Consider the following 16,694-nt stretch of genomic DNA (forward strand, 5'->3'; position numbering starts at 1 on the left):
GCCACGAGCTAGGAGACTTAGACAAGTTACTCACCTCCAAGAGTTGATTTCTTCCTCTGTCAGTTGAGGTAGTAACAGTGTTGGGGGTAGTAACATGTGGTGTTGGGAGTTCTGAACAATCTCCTTTATCCTGGGCACAGGCCTGGCACATAGTAGGTGTTGAACAGATGATAAACACTGCTCCCTTTCTCTGTGGTAACTGAGAGGAAGAAAGATGGAGGTGACTGAGCAAGTCAGAGGTGGTTTGAGCTGGACTGGAAGGATGCTGCTGTGGGAGGATATAGGGCAGGGAAATTCCATGGTAGGGGAACCTACTGGGAGATTCCTGGAAGCAAGACAAGACGGTAAGGGGCTGTTGTGGAGACAGGGCTGAGATGGGAAGATGAGACTGGAGCTGTTCATTGATGCCCAGAGCAGAACCAGAGGAAGCCACCTTCAGGGTGGAGAGAAAGAGCGGTGTCTGCTCTAGAGACATGGGAAGTAGGTGTGGTGACCTTCGAGGGCTCCCAGGGTATTCAGACAGCAGCTGGGGTAGCGGTGGGTAAGTGCCCATGGGCATGGGCACCAGGCCTCTCAGACTCTTCCTCTTCCTTGCCTCCCAGCTTCGGGTCTTTAAGCTGGCCAAGTCATGGCCCACCCTGAACACACTCATCAAGATCATCGGCAACTCAGTGGGGGCACTGGGGAACCTGACCCTGGTGCTGGCCATCATTGTGTTCATCTTCGCTGTGGTGGGTATGCAGCTCTTTGGCAAGAACTACTCAGAGCTGAGGCACCAAATCAGCGACTCAGGCCTGCTGCCCCGCTGGCACATGATGGACTTCTTCCACGCCTTTCTCATCATCTTCCGCATCCTCTGTGGCGAGTGGATCGAGACCATGTGGGATTGTATGGAGGTCTCTGGGCAGTCACTGTGTCTACTGGTCTTCTTGCTGGTTATGGTCATTGGCAACCTTGTGGTGAGTTGGCCAAAGGCTCTCACACACACACACACACACACACACACACTCACTCACTCACTTACCTACCTGTATATTTATTCTCTTAACTACTCACTCTCCCAGTCATCCCTCAGTCCCTCCCTCTCCCCATCCACTCATTCACACAGCCATGTGTCTATCAAACCATCCATTCTCATCCGGATAACTGCCCATCCATTCCTGTACTCATTTTCTCCCATCTCTGCTCACCCATTATTCTTTCATCTGTCAATCCATCTAATCATTTACTCATTCTACTTATCTCTTTACTCCTCCATAGACCTGCCTATCAAACCTTGTAGCCATCCACCACCTACCATCTAACAACATCTCCGTCAGTCTGTCCAGCCACTTCCCAGTTCCCTATGCATGTACCTCTCACTCACCCATTCACCCTCCATCAATTCATTGCCCATCCATCATTCATCTATCCATTAACCCCCTTACATACACACACACCCCATACATTCATCCACTTGCCCATCCATATAGCTACCCACTTATTCACTTGCCCTCCCGTCCATCCACCCACCTATCATCCATCTTTCCACACACTCATCTGTCCCTCCACTCAGTCACCCACCTCCCACATCCATCTGTCAACCATTTATCATGTCACTCATTCACAAGTGTTCTCCATCTATTCATTTAGCTGGTTAGCTGTCTACTCACTCATTCATTGACCTATCCATCCATTCACATCATTTTTGCGTTGCCCATTCATCTATTCGCTCATGTATTTACCTGTGTATTCTTCATATTCTGTATTCATTAATTTGTTTATTTACTCATCTACCCATCATTTCACTAGTCATTCACTGTCAATCAGCTGTCACATTCTTCTTAACAAACATTTGTACCAGTTGCTACTGGGCCTACAGAGGTAAATATGGCCCTGGCATTGCTCACCAGCATCAAAGAACAGGAAGGTGGAGGGTTAAAAAGGCCTGAAATGATTCTCAAAAAGGTCAGAGTTGTCAGAGCCATTATGGAGGATCCAGTAGGTACCAGTCACCTTGGAGAAATCAAGGAAAGCTGCCTGGAGGGGGGTTTGGTACTGGCTTAACAGGCTTATAAAGCTAGGGACGGAAGAAGTAGGGTGAGCAAAGCACAGGTGAAGGCAGGTGCCACACCTGACGGCCGCTGATGTTTCGGGCGAGACGTGGCCCTCAGGAGCCTCACATGTCACCCTGGGTGAGTGGCGAGCCTCTGCTGTCCTGTCATGATGGGCCTCAGCCTCGGCTCCCAAGGCCACGTGTCCATGCTAAGGCAGGTGCATTTTGCCATGTCTTCAGGACTTAAGGGAATCCTGGAGCAGAAGAACATCAAAATCTAAATGCCTGAGGAGGGAACTTCAGGAAGTTAAGGTTGAGGCAGGTCAATGGTTCAGCAAAAGCCAGTGCCCCCTGTGGACATGAGCCTTCCAGGGTACACTGGTGACCCACACATGCTTGGACACCAACCTGTGAGGTCTGGCGTGGGCAGCGGAGGCTTGCATCAGCGCGAGGAGGGATTTTAGGCAGCACAAGTACTGTGGGCGGCAGATTCCACGCCTGCCTGCTTTCCCCTCCCTCATGCTGTAACCAGACCAGAGCAGCCAGGCCAAGTTGGGATCCATCTCCCTCAGGCCACACAGGTGGCGTCCAAAAAGGAAGCAGAGCATCGGTGTCCAGTGCCGACAGATCCCAGCTCTTGGCTGGCTCCACAGCCGCCCCCCCATCTCCTCAAACTGGCTGCCCCTTGGGACAGGGCCTCCCTCCTGCCGGCCCAGCCTCGGGGCTGTGTGTGTCCCGAGGAGGACGCAAGCATGCCCAGCTCTCCACTCCCCACCCAGGGCGAGGCTGAGCTGCCCTCACACACAGCCCTGCCATTTCCTAGCGGATCTGCCTAGGGATGAGAAGATTAGAGGCTGCTGGAGGAGGGACGCTAACACAGCCTGCACGGCCCCCTCCCTGGCCGCCTCAGGAATTGGGCCGCTGCCTGGCGTGGGTGGAAGCAAGATTGCCATTGAAATGGGAAGTGATGATCAGGCACACGCTGGAGAGCTGCAGCATGATTGACGGGGAAAGCACTGGAAGGAGCCAGGCTTCTGAGGCAGGAGACGAGGGAGGCCCCAGAGTCCTGTGTGGGTAGATGAGGATGCCCGGGCACCCTCCTGTTTGCCCCCCGCCTGGTGCCCAAATACCTGGAGATCAGGGGATGTAGGGCCAGGATGGGTGAGGGTTATGGGGGAAGGACCTAGGGAGGACAACAGGGAACAGTGTGGACAGAGGCAGGGGCCAGGCCAGGGCCAGCAGAGACATCATTTCTGAATCACATCACATGCCCCCACGTACCCCTATAGCACCCCAGTGATAGCCAAAAAGAGGCTTCCAGGTGTCCAAAGTGATCCTCATTCCACAGACACAGCAGGGGAGGTCTCGCCTCTTAACCTTCCCACGTGGTCCCCATGAATCTGTGTTACGTTTTAAGTCCATAACATGCTTCTGAGGCCTGAGCTCTGACCTTACCCACATTGTCAGCTCCTGACAGGCGTGTCGTGGGTCTGTGAGAAGCCAGAGCAGGGGGCTCAGAGTGTAGTTGCACTGAGAACTGCCTGCCCACCTCTGACCCAGCCTGCTCTCAGGGGTAAGGGTGGGGGCCAGAAGACACCAAGCGCAAGGTGCTGGGAGGTTGTGCCTCTGGCCTGTGGGCTGGGTGGTGTGCTTGAGCCAGTCCAGCCCGCTGTGTGTGTCATGCCCAGGCCATCTTCATTGACCCTCCTGGAGACTGGGCAGTGGCCCCAGCTCAACCCCACATCCCTCAAGCGAAGTTCCCTTTTTTAACAAGCTAAAAACTTTTACTTACAGGATGGTTTAACAGCAAGCGCAATCTATCTGAAGACAGAGGGATTATGTAAACCCACCTTAAGGGGCCTCACCCATAGCCCCTAAACTAGCATTAAGTCCTGCGTCTCTGACACGTCCCGCAGGGCCCCGGGCCCTCCACCCCCAGTTGGCAGGTCCCACACATCACCCACCCAAGCACCCCTCCCCATACACCCTACACACTGTCACCTCTCCGTGGCCCTGCAGTTAACCCCAGATGCCCGACTGTGCCCGCCTGGCCTCTTTTCCCACCATTTCCCCCTTCTCGGCTCTGTCCCCCAAGCCTCTCAGCATTGTCAGACTGGGAACACAGGTAGCGTGTGCTTCACGGCGGGAGCTCAGTTTCACAGGCAGCGTCCGTGGGAGCTGAGAGGCACATCACTCTTCCTCCTGTGCCAAGATCAGGGGCAAAGCTGCAGAAGCTCTGGGCGGTGTCCTGCCTTTCCCCTGGCTCCACTGCCCCCTTGTCCCAAGGCAGCAAGACCCCAGCCTTAGGCTTTGACACTAGGTGAACCCAGGGTTCACCCACTGAACCTGGACCAAAACACGAAGCCTGGGTCTGAATGATAGGCAAGAGGAATTTAAATTTTGTCTCCCTTTTCCTCCACTGGCTTGGAGTCAAACCAAATGGACACTTAGGCTGAGGGCCCAGGGCTCTGGATTCAGCCTGGATTTGTTTGGCAGTGATTCCAGTCCCTGGGCCGAGGCTGTGTGCCCACAGCGTGCGAATGCCCTGGTGAGCCTGGCTCCTTGCCTGTACAGGTCCTGAACCTCTTCCTGGCTTTGCTGCTCAGCTCCTTCAGCGCAGACAACCTCACAGCCCCTGATGAGGATGGGGAGATGAACAACCTCCAGCTGGCCCTGGCCCGCATCCAGAGGGGCTTGCGCTTCGTCAAGCGGACCACCTGGGACTTCTGCTGTGGGCTCCTGCAGCGACGGCCCCCCAAACCCGCGGTCCTCGCCCCCCGTGGCCAGCTGCCTAGCTGCATTGCCACCTCCAGCTCCCCACCGCCCGCTGAGACAGAGAAGGCGCCTCCAGCCCGCAAGGAAACCAGGTTTGAAGAAGGAAAGCGGCCAGGCCAGGGCACCCCGGGGGACCCGGAGCCCATGTGTGTGCCGATTGCCGTGGCTGAGTCAGACACAGATGACCAGGATGATGATGAGGAAGAGGAAGAGACCAGCAAGCAGGTGAGCGCCCCACCACCACGTGTATGCTGCCTCTACCTGGACAGGGCCCAGGCCTCTGCTGCCCAGGAGACCCAGCGTCCCATAAAGCAGCTGCCCTTCCAAGAGGAGCTTCCCAGCACGAGTGGGGTGCAGGTGGAAGGCAGGCTGTCCCCCTTCAGCCAGCCTTGTAGAGGAATGCTGAAGCCATTGTCAACCTTCTGTCCCCACCCAGCTCAAGAAGGGTTATTGGGAGAGGTTTATCCATCTTGACTCCCCTGACTGTACAGAAAAAGGGAAACTGAGGCATGAGAGGAGAAACTGGCTAGGAGTTCCTCATAGTCTAAGATAGAGCGAAGCCCCCTTTTCCCCAACACCCCTCCTGATCTCCATCCCCCTCCAGACTCACCAGGGCTGATGCCTCTGTGACAGAGGCGTGCAGTCTCCTGACCTCCCAACTGCCCCTTCCCCTCCTCCCAAGTCCAGGGCTAACTCTGAGATTTAAAAATAAGTATCCCTAAGATGACAGGTGTCAGAGACAGCGCTATCTTATCTCTCAACCTGTTATTTTTAACACGTGGGATACCCGAGTCTGGACCAAAGAGCCAGTGCCCCTCACACACTCACAGTGGGCCTGAGCCGGGCTCCTTCGGTCTTCAGGCTCTCCCTGTCTAGTCAGGCCCATCCTGGCCGCTTGCTCTGGGCCCCCAGAGGAAACCAGCTGCTCCCCATGCGTGTAGTTTGAGGCCTCAGGCAAGGTTCCATGTCCTGCTTCGCTGTGGTCCCAGAAGCCATCCTTGACCCTGGGAACCAGCACACGTTGGGAGGCCTGTTGGCTTTGCCGGGACCACAGCTTCCAGTCATCTCCAGGATGCTCTCAGGCCAGAAATGGAATCTGGCCATTGCTTTGTCTTCTCCTTTCCTTCTCCTGAGCCTACTGACTCTGGTTCTCTAGGATGTGTGTGTGTGTGTGTGTGTGTGTGTGTGTGTATGCTTTCACATTGGTACAGGAGAGCTGGAGTGTGATGGGAACTCATGGAGGCTTGGAGGAGATCAACACGTCCTCCCTAAGTGAAGTTGTCAGCATTTGGGATCTGGGCATCATAGCCAGCTGCACCCGTCCAGGGAGCAGGAGGTGCAGGAGATTTATGCCAGGCTTTGTCCAGTTCTAAACCCTTTGCCTGGACTCCCAGCTGGCCCTGAGTGAGTGGTCTTCAGTGAGACCAGGCCTCCTAGAAAGACCAGGGGCAGTGCCAAAGTTCAGTCGGAGCCCTGGAGACCCGCTGGCCAGGTTGCTGATGGTGTGGGGTCTCTTCAGCAGGAATCTCAACCTGTGTCCAGTGGCCCAGAGGCCCTCCCGGAGCCTGAGGCCTGGAGCCAGGTGTCAGAGACTGCTTCCTCCGAGGGTGAGGCCAGTGTGGCTCAGGCAGACTGGCAACAGCAGCGCAAAGCGGAGCCCCCAGCCCCAGGGTGCAGTGAGGTAACACACTTCTGTCTACAGACAAGGCTGTGGGCAACCCTGTTGTGACCGGGGAGGGAGGGCAGTCATAGGAATTTCTGGAAACAGCCAGACAGGACCTGCTAACTCCACACAGGATCACCTCTGTTTGTGACCCCTCCTTGCTCGGCTCCTGGCTTGGTTCCTGTCTGGCAAATGTCTGTCCTGTGTATCAGCCCATCCCAGAGAACATCTGGGAGCTCTGAGAACAAGTTCTTGGCACAGAGGCCAGCAGCTGCTTCCCACCTAGCTAAAGCAGAGGCCTTAGAAGAGAGACCCACCCAACCTATTGTTGGGTTTTGTTTGTCCACAAAGGGTTTTACCGTGATTAGCCACCAACATTTAAACCTGGCCATTTTGAGGTTTAAAAAATATGCATCTGGGCAATAGTCTGGAAAAATGGGAAGATCTGCCCTGCTGGAGACTGACTCCGTGACCTCCTCCTGACACCGGCAGGAACTCCCGGGTTTGCCACAGATCCTACCTGCCTGGCTTCTCCCCTACCCGCATGTGAGTGTGCGACCCCTGCCGGCGTGTTAACACCGCCAGCCAGCCCGCTCGCTCTTTCGCGGGAGGGCGGTCCTGTGTTTAGATGTCCTACCCCCCACCCCCCACCCCCCGGCACAGCCTAGAGCAGCAGTTGAGACTTGCTCCAGGGGTCCCATCCTCCTTCGCCTTGTCCCTTTCAAAGGAGGCGTCCATGGGAGGCTTTGCTAAGTGGCCAGCTTTGAAGCACAAGGGCCAGGGAGAGGCCTGGTCCCAACAGGCCAAGTCATTCTTCGTCCCCTGAACGGTCTGTGGAAACAGGAAAGAGAAAGTTGGGGAGCAAAGGGGGCTGTCGTGCGGAATACCAACCTTTGAATGAGTTCAGTCACTTCCTGTCTCAAGTCCATTCACAATGAGACTATCAAGGGGCGTGAGAAGCAGACTGGGGCTCTCCTGGGCGAACGATCCCTCTCCATCACTGCGGTGTGACCCCAAGAACTTGTCCTCCCATGTGACACGTGGTATAAACTCAGCAGCACCTGGATCTGAAAAGAGAAGCAGTGAGGAACTACTGCGGCTCTGGTCTCCACAGCTCAACCCTCATAGCAAGGCCGGAGGACGGAGGGGCCCTCAAAATGGCGGGTCCACGATGGCAGAGCTCACCCTGTGGTTGCAGCCCCATCCTGCACCCCGGAACACTCCGCCCTCTCCATCACAAACCTTGACAGTAAAGTGGACTTTGAGACTCGGCGGATGAGTCGTGGAAGGAGGAGGACAGAGGCAGCTTGAGCAGCAGAGGCCCGGCCATGGGCTCGGCGCACCTCATGCAAGCCCTCTCTACTCTGAGTGGGGCCTGAGCCTGCAGCCGGCCGAGCTGGGGGTGGGGACGTTCTGAAGTCAGTGAAGTGTCCCCCTCCTTCAAAGCACCCCCTATCCCGCCACCTGGACTCCTCAGAACAGGGCCTGGAATGAACCTTGTGCACATGCTTTATTGGGTGTCCTCTGGAGAGACAAGTGAGGGAAGCTGACCCAGGCGAAGGAGGCAGCTCTGAAAACCATGGTCACTGGTCTCCAGCCTCAGTCTCATCCCCAGGGGTGCTCCGGAGCGTGACCTGTGCCACAGCACTGGTCCCGCCCACGGCCACGGGCTGGCCCTTGTGTTCTCACATCAGTCAGTGGGTGTCAGCCACCTCTGACTTGGGTTGAAACCCCTGAGCCCTTTCCAGCAGTGGCAATTCCCTGGCTGATGACAGTTTTCTGGAGAAGGAGCCCAGCTAGGCAGCCAGTGACCAAAGAGCTGGGGAGGTGCCCTGGCAGGAGAGAGGAACTAGGCAAGCAGCTGTGGCCACACCAGCACCCCTCTCCGCAGGCCACGCATGCTCACAGGGCACACACTCCCCTCCTCTACACCTGGGGCCACCCGCGTCAGGGCAGCAGAACCCTGTCTCCTGTCTGGCCAGACAGGAGGTTCTGGCACCTGTTGCTCTACAGACACTGAGCAGCCCCCGTTCAAGGGAGATGCACGAGCCGGGTTGCTGGCTGGTTCTGAGCCTGTCTGACCTGTGCCTGTGCCGGGATGGCATCCTGACTGCTCTGGGTGTGGCATGCCTGTGTGTGTACCGAGCTGCTGCCGTGTATCATGTGCCAGTGTGTGTCTGTGTCGCTGCCCCTGTCTGCTGTGTCCACAGCGGGACGTGCTCCCCACCCCCAGTGTTTTCCTAGAAGCCCCGACATGCCTGCATCCTCGCCCTGGACTCCAGCAGACCAGGAGACTAGGAGTTTCAGACCTGGCATCCTGAGGTGCCAGCTTATCTCAGTCCAGTGTGGCCCTCCAGGGGCTCCGTGGCAGGTTCTCACCCACCCCAGGCTCAGATGCCCAGGGGGTGTGATGGAGGAGAGTCTGATACCTCCCTCTGGGGAGCGCCTGGGTCCCCCAGACTCTGGATGCAGGTCAGAGGATGCCACATGGCCCGCACTCATACGTTCGCCACCCCGCCCTCGCCCCTGCCTACAGACCCACGAGGACAGTTACTCGGAGGGCAGCACGGCAGACATGACCAACACCGCTGACCTGCTGGAGCAGATCCCTGACCTGGGCGAGGACGTCAAGGATCCAGAGGACTGCTTCACCGAAGGTACTGGCCAGGCAGCCCTTTGCCCAGCCTCAGCCCCAGCTAGAGGGCGGGAGGACAGTAGCCCTGGGGACAAGTCATGTCATCCCCACCCTTACCTGGTCATCTGCCCCCTCTCCCCGTCATAACTCTGGGGACTTCTCCACCTGCCGTGACCTGGGTTGCGGTGCATCTGCTCATGGTGAGCTGCCCAACCGTGGGTCAGATGAGCGGAGGATGTGCTAAAGCCCATCTCAGCCCGGCCTCAACCCAGCATAGACACGCCGGGGTTTTCACCTGCTCATTAGGGGCCCAGTTGCCAAGTCCACCCAGCCTCTCCGGGAGACCCCGCTGCACCCCCGTTCTCGCTTCCCCACCCTCACATGGCCCCGCTGACCATGCAGGCCTGTCCATTACTCCACTGTAGTCTCTCATCGGTCCTTCCACCATCCTTCTGCCCGCACATGTGGGCATTCACAGGCCTTGAGCTCAACTTGAACCCACACCTTGCCCCTAGGCTGTGTCCGGCGCTGCCCCTGCTGTGCTGTGGACACCACACAGTCCCCAGGGAAGGTCTGGTGGCGGCTGCGCAAGACCTGCTACCGCATCGTGGAGCACAGCTGGTTCGAGACTTTCATCATCTTCATGATCCTGCTCAGCAGTGGAGCGCTGGTACCTGCCTGGGGATGCAGGGAGGGGCGGAGCGGGAGGGGAGGTGGGGGCCCGAGGTCTGCGGCTGGAACATCAGGCCAGAAACTGGGGCAGAACCTCTGCTGAAAATATCCTCCCTCAGCCCCCCAGGATAGGGATCAACTCCCAGACTCTCCACACCCACAGCCCAGGCGGATGTCAGAATAGGACGGTGCACTGAGAAATCTGTGCAGTCCACCTTGTTCCCTGAAAGGGAAGTGACTGTACCAGATCACAGTGCACTGCTGGCAGAGGTCACAGGTCACCAGCCTCCTGCACTTGAGTTCTGCACCCAGCACTGGGCATTTAATCAGTGCTCTTCACATGGGTGCTGTTAGTACAGTGGCAGCTCCGCTTAGTTGTTGTCTTCTAGGGCCGGAGGCCAAGCTGTGCATGTCACACAGTGGCACACCTAAGCCCACAACAAGCCTCTGTAGAAGAAACTTGCCCAAGGCCCCACCCTTTCCAAGCAGCAGATGTGGCATTTGCACCCCAGCACCTGGACTCCAGAGTCCTTTGTCTTGATCTCCCATTTGCTCAATAAGTTTCTTAAAGATTTTTTTTTACGCATATAGAACTAGGGAACAGGCCAGAGGTGCAGGGGTGGTGAGAGGTTCATCAGAGACAGTGAGGAGCAGAACAGGCAGATCGATGAAATACACTGCTGAGGGGAGCAGCAGGTGGGTCAGGAGAAGTCTGCTGTACCATGTGGGTCACCTCCGGGGTGGGGATCAAACGCATGCTGAAGTGGCTTTTTATCTTCTCAGTGCTGTGCTTTAACCCACTGCGCCACCAGGGAGGGGCCCATAAGTTTTTTAATCTTTCCTTATATCAAGTGATGGGGGTACTACAGGGGTGTCAAGAGAAGAGGACCACAGCTCTGACCACAGGACCTTCAGTCTAGTTGAGGAAACCAGGTCAGTAGGTTGGGAGAGTCAGAGATCAGCTCAAGAGAGCGCCCTGAACCAGAATGCAGCAGATGACTCAGAGTGATGGGCAGTCAGGACTCTGGAGTCATTAGGGAGCCCCCCTGGAGGAAGCAGATGGAGCTGGACAGTGGCGCACAAGGAGGGCTGTTGATGTCAGGAGGCCCAGGAGGCCCTTCAGGGAGGCTCCATCTGGCTCCCAAACACCCTACTTTTATCTGTCAGAGCCTTTCTAGGAGGACATGGAACAGCCCTAGAGAGAGTTCTGGAAGGTGCTGTAAACAGGGAGAGAAGAGATGAAGCAGGCAGAAGAAACAGAAATTTTCCTGGCCCAGGGGAGCAAGCATCTGATACTGTTGGATGAGAAAGTCGTTGGGGTGCATTGGAGCCCAGAGGGCAAGAAAGGCACTTCAGCATCAGCTGTGTGCCTCTGTCCCATGCTCGTCCTGTGCGGGGAGGTCCGTGGCTGTCACTTCCAAACCTCTGAGCCTCGAATCCCACCGTTCGGGCCCTCCCCTGTTCCAGAGTGGGCCTGGCACCGTCACACGCAGGCCGCACGCTGTCTTACCATTGGCAGCTAGACGAAATCTCTGTAGGCTTCAGAGAAGGATGATTTGACAATATGTTAACGAGTTTTGTTTTTAAACAGCCACAAACAAGGGCAGCCTGAGCCATTTAGTCTGGGCTGTGGAGGAAAAGCTCAGCCTGGCATAAGTGAGGAGGAGTTTTGGCAAGCAAATGGTGACTCTAATCAGGGTAGGCAGCCAAGCACTGTTATAAAAAACACACATCAATGATATATTGAGAAAACGAAATCTGAGTGTGTTATTTAAAGTTCTAAACTTGTTTAACAGAAAGCAGACTATATATCCCTTCCAAATTGCTGAAAGGAAAATTTTTAAAAGAAAACAGAAATCCTACAGCAACATATAAGAGAAAAAAGAAGGAACAAGGAAACATTAAATCAGGGAGCAAAACAACATGACAGAGGCAGTATTAAACATGCTGTTAATAATAAATGTAACTGGATAAAATTCTTCTTTTAAAAGAAAAGGACTTTGGATGGATTTTTACAAAACAGAACAAGTAGAACTTCAGCTGTGTGTTCTAAATGACAAATCTGAAACATTGTTAGTCAAATATTAAAAGTGAAATAAGATATCCCAGTATGATGTAAACTATGACAACAAAAATTAAGTTATTTTTGTTTGTTAGTATGCAACAAGGTTGAATCAAGATTAAAAAAAAAGTCTGAGATAAAACCAAGAGCTCCAACTTATAACAAAAATATAAATATTATGAATCTAATTGCCTGGGAATGGCTACTGGCACTTACATGAAGCAAAAGTCATGGGAGAAAAGTACAAAACGTGATAATAGCGCAGTAGCACAGTGAGATTTTGCCACACTTCTCTTAGTTCCTGACAGATGAAGTAGAAAGAATAAGATAGGGAGGTATCTAAAATACACCATTAATAAATTACCGATATAATATATGTTATATATGATATAATATATGTTGTTTAACTATATCATAACACTTCACACTGTAAAATAATAATTTATAAAAATAATAACACTGAAATGGCTCTTCCTGGTGGCTCAATGGGTTAAAGCACCATGCTATGAAGTTCTCAGAAGTCACTGCAGCATGAGTTCGATCCCCAGCCAGGAAACTGACCCACATGGCGTGGCAGACCTCTCCTGGCCCACCTGCTGCTCCCCTCTGTAGTGTATTTCAGTAGATCTGCCTGTTCTGTTCTCCACTCTGTCTCTGGTGAATCCTCTCACCCTACACTTCTGGCCTGTACCCCAGTTCTGTAAGGATACATAAATAAATCTTTTAAAAAATAATAACCCTGAAAATAGCACCTATGTGGATATTTTACAAATATTAATTCATTGAATAAATTCTCACAATAACCCTACAAGTACCATTCTTTTTTTTTTTTAAAGATTTATTTATTTATTCATACAGAACTAGGGTACAGGCCAGAGATGCGGAGGGTGAGAGGATTCACCACAGAGAGAGTGGGGAGCAGAACAGGCAGATCGATGAAGTACACTGCTGAGGGGAGCAGCAGGCGAGTCAGGAGAGGTCTGCCATGCCATGTGGTCACCTCCGGGGCAGGCGGGAATCAAATTCATGCAGAAGTGGCTTTAGCTTCCTAGTGCAGTGCTTCAACCCGCTGCGCCACCAGGGAGGGCCCGACAAGTACCATTCTTAAGCCTATCTTATAGACTAGGAAACCATTAAAAATAACAAAAATAGGGCCCTCCCTGGTAGCGCAACATGTTAAAGCACAGCACTGCAAGTGCTCTGTGGTGTCTTCAGTGTGAGTTCGACCCACATGGTGCAGCAGACCTCTCCTTTCTCACCTGCTGCTCCCCTCAGCAGTGTACTTCATCAATCTGCCTGTTCTGCTCCACACTCTGTCTCTGGTGAATCCTCTCACCTCCTGTAATCCAGTTCTGTATGTTAATAAATAAATAAATCTTTAAAAATATATATAATAACGAATAATGTTAAGGAAACAAGGCAAAGTAACTAATAAAATAAAATGGGTAATTAGAAAGTAAATAGTAAAACTGTTATTTTAAAGTAAACCTCAACACCAAAAGGAAAACCATATACCAATCTTCATATTCCTTATTTATGGGGTACAAAATCTTAAATTGCATTCAATAAGATCCATAAAAAAACACTTAAAAGGTTGAATATATTATAGGCACAACATAAAATATCAGAATGGTGTCATATTATGAAATCTATTCATGAATAGGACACAGAAGCTAAACCACACAATTCTCTCAATGAATGCCTGACTTTTAAACTAGAATTTTAAAACTAACTTTTAAGACTAAGAATAAAATTTATCTACTTAACTTAATGAAAAAAAACTACTCTCAAATTAACTTCTGTTATCATCACTGGTAGTAAAGCACTTGAAACATTTTCATTACAGTCAGGAATAAGAAAAGGCTGATTTAACTTCATTTTAGATCTTGTTTGTTCTTTAATAATAATCTGAAGGCCTGGCTAGTGTGATTAGTCAAGAAAAGTAAACATACAGTGTAAAATTTAGAAAATAGAAAAATTGCAGTTAATACAGTTAATATAGTCTAACATGAAATAAGTGTTCAATGTAAAAGAAATCACTAGAAACATAATGCTTGGCTAGAAAAAATTTAAAGTCTATTGAAAACATTATATTACCAATTATAAATATATATATACAAAGAATTGTTGCTGTCATTGTTTCACATTAACAGAAACCAATTAATCATGAATAACATTTTCTAAATACTGCTTGTAAGTCAGGTACACTATAAGCATAAAATAAATGGGAATAAATGTGCTATGACTCTAGTTTAAAAGTCAGGCATTCATTGAGAGAATTGTGTGGTTTAGCTTCTGATATTTTATGTTGTGCCTATAATGTGCTATGAGATGCCTGAAGAAAATCATAAGACTGCCAGAGTGTAAAAGAAGACAAATATATAATACAAGCATACCTTGGTCTTTGTCAGGAAGATTTTGTATTAGTTCCTAAAACAGTAAATACAACGCAACAGCAGTAAACATCAACATTTCTTAAGGAATTTGACAAAGCATTGCTGAAATTTATTTTGAAAGTAACTTAAAAAATGGCCAGAAAACTCCATATGATTAGTAACCCGGAAGTAGACAGAGAACAGTCGATCACATAAAGAGATCTCACATGGAGAGACCTGGCGTAAATGTAAACATAGATGGAGATCAAGTCTCAGATGACTGACCACTACTTGGGCAAGTTTTCCATCCCCTACAAGCCTGTCAGACATGATCAGCAAGACAGTGGGCCATCCACTCCTCCCACTTCAGCCCCCTGCCAGACCAGAAAAGGCAGAGATTTCTCTAAAAACAAACATGTAGAAATGTCATATATGGAAAAATGGACTCCCAATCCATGGACTTAAAATGCGTTCTTTATTAATGTGATGGGGCAGTTGAAAAGACACTCTGCAAAACTTGTTGAAATGAATATTTGCTCTTTGCCTTGCTCTTTGCCAAGCTCTATTAGATATTTTAATGGTTAATATTAAATAATGAAATTACAAAGTTAACAAAGAATTCATGTCTTTTCTAGCCTTAAGAGAGGCAAGAGCTTCCTTAACAGGATGTCAAAGGTTATACTAGATGAAGGTCATAATAAATAATACAATTAGAGCAAATTATATGATCACAAATGAAAAGGAAACATAAACCTTCAGAATGGTAAACAAAAGCCACAGAACTAGGATAAAATGTGTCATGCAAACAGTGAATGTCCCCAAACAAGCCACTCAAGTAAACAAAGCAGGCAAAGGAGGTGCACAGACACTCACCAACGGTACATGACAGATATCCCAGGAAACCCTGCCAGCATCACGACCAGTACATTAAAATGTAACAAAATACAATTTTCACTCATTAGTCTGGGAACAATGACAATGGGAACAATGACAGAGCCAGTGTGGGCGGAGTGCCCCGTGGAAGGACCGTCAATTGGGCCTCTCTAGGAGAGCGTGTTCCCAAAGGACACCGTTGACCTGGCACGCCAATTCTAGCAATATCTCAACAGAGAATCAGACTGGCTGCTCACAGCCATGTTGTTTCTATGATGGATAAGGTGGAAACTGCTAGAATGTTCTTTAGTAGGGTTGCTGGCTAGAGAAACAGTATATATGTAAATAACGCAGGTGATGCAGTCTTTACAAGAGAATAATGGGTGTAGGTGGGTATGTAATGAGTAGAAACATGAGACTGTTGAGTGGAAAAATTCATTTCAGTGCAAAATATTTGGTGTGTCTTATACAATTGGACACTCACATGGACAAATGGTGAACACCCAAAAGATTTGCCCAAACGTTAGCAGCACGTTGCTGTAATGTCATGAAATTGGAAGTGCCTTTGTGTTCTTTGTTTTTGCTTTAAAGATTTATTTTTTTGTTTGTTTTTACACATACAAGAACTGTCTGGGGTACAGCCCAGACATGCGGAGAGGTGAGAGGATTCACCAGAGACAGAGTGGGGAGCAGAACAGGCAGATGGACTGAAATACACTGCTGAGGGGAGCAGCGGGCCAGACAGGAGAGGTCTGCCGCACCACGTGGGTCAGCTCCCTGGCCGGGGATCCAACTCATGCTGCAGCGGCTGCCTACTGCTGTGCTTTAACCCATTGAGCCACCAAGGAGGGCTTGTTCTCTTTTCTATAATGTTTATATTATTTAATTTTTGTGAGAAACACCCATTTTAATTAGAAAAAAATGCACCTACACTTTATCTTGAACATTTTATCCCACTTTGGGACTTGAATTAACCTTTTATCCCGTCTTCACTGGCCAGAGCAGCCACAGCTCTGCCTCCACTGTGTGTACCCGCCTGCTGACCCGGCTCATGGTGCTCACGGAGGCCCAGCAGTCAGACAGGGAGCCCCAGAGAGCCGGGGAGGCAGCCCCCGGGGCCCCGTGTGACGTGTGCAGTTGCCTAGACTGGGAGCCTCGGAGCACTCTGGCCGAGAGCAGTGGCTTGAGAGAGCAGTGAAGTCAGAGGGGGGAGACAGAGGCGTATCCCGGCATCTGGGGCCACCCGGGGTTCAGGGTTCCCAGGCTGGCTCAGGAATGTGGGTTGAAGCAGGAATGAGGAGGTGGCATTTTAGAAACTTTGACTCCTAGAGAATTGCAAAGGCTTGGGTCTTGTCTCGTCCTGTCTCCCCTAAATCTCACATCTGCAGGCCACCTTCAGACTTCAGTATATACTAGATTGCTTCACATCAGTTCTCATTGTTTTTTCTGGAAATATATTTGTTGTAAAGAGAAATTTTTACTGATTATAATAGAAGCCAGTATTGTTTCCTCTGAGAACTAGGCAAAAGGACAGAGTGGGGTGAGAAAGGTGCGATGTTGTGCTGAGCTCTCTCACTTTCCTCTGGTTAAAATGGGGGATCAGC

At 51.0% G+C, this 16,694-nt stretch overlaps 1 protein-coding gene across 3 annotated transcripts in view; it reads left to right on the top strand.

Annotated features, from left to right (window-relative positions):
- Window positions 1-16,694, top strand: part of SCN5A (sodium channel, voltage gated, type V alpha subunit) — an 80,547-nt gene that overhangs the window by 40,948 nt on the left and 22,905 nt on the right. For 2 of the 3 annotated variants that reach the window (XM_004676304.2, XM_004676302.2), the window contains exons 15-19: window positions 603-959; window positions 4,610-5,035; window positions 6,333-6,491; window positions 9,010-9,130; window positions 9,624-9,778. In XM_004676304.2, the coding sequence (XP_004676361.1) occupies window positions 603-959; window positions 4,610-5,035; window positions 6,333-6,491; window positions 9,010-9,130; window positions 9,624-9,778 (1,218 nt within the window). The remainder of the gene's footprint in view (window positions 1-602; window positions 960-4,609; window positions 5,036-6,332; window positions 6,492-9,009; window positions 9,131-9,623; window positions 9,779-16,694) is intronic. The other variant, XM_004676305.2, reaches the window with a different exon arrangement.

This window comes from Condylura cristata, unplaced genomic scaffold (assembly GCF_000260355.1).
Source record: "Condylura cristata isolate star-nosed mole 26May11 unplaced genomic scaffold, ConCri1.0 scaffold00004, whole genome shotgun sequence".
Classification (NCBI taxonomy): Eukaryota; Metazoa; Chordata; class Mammalia; order Eulipotyphla; family Talpidae; genus Condylura; species Condylura cristata.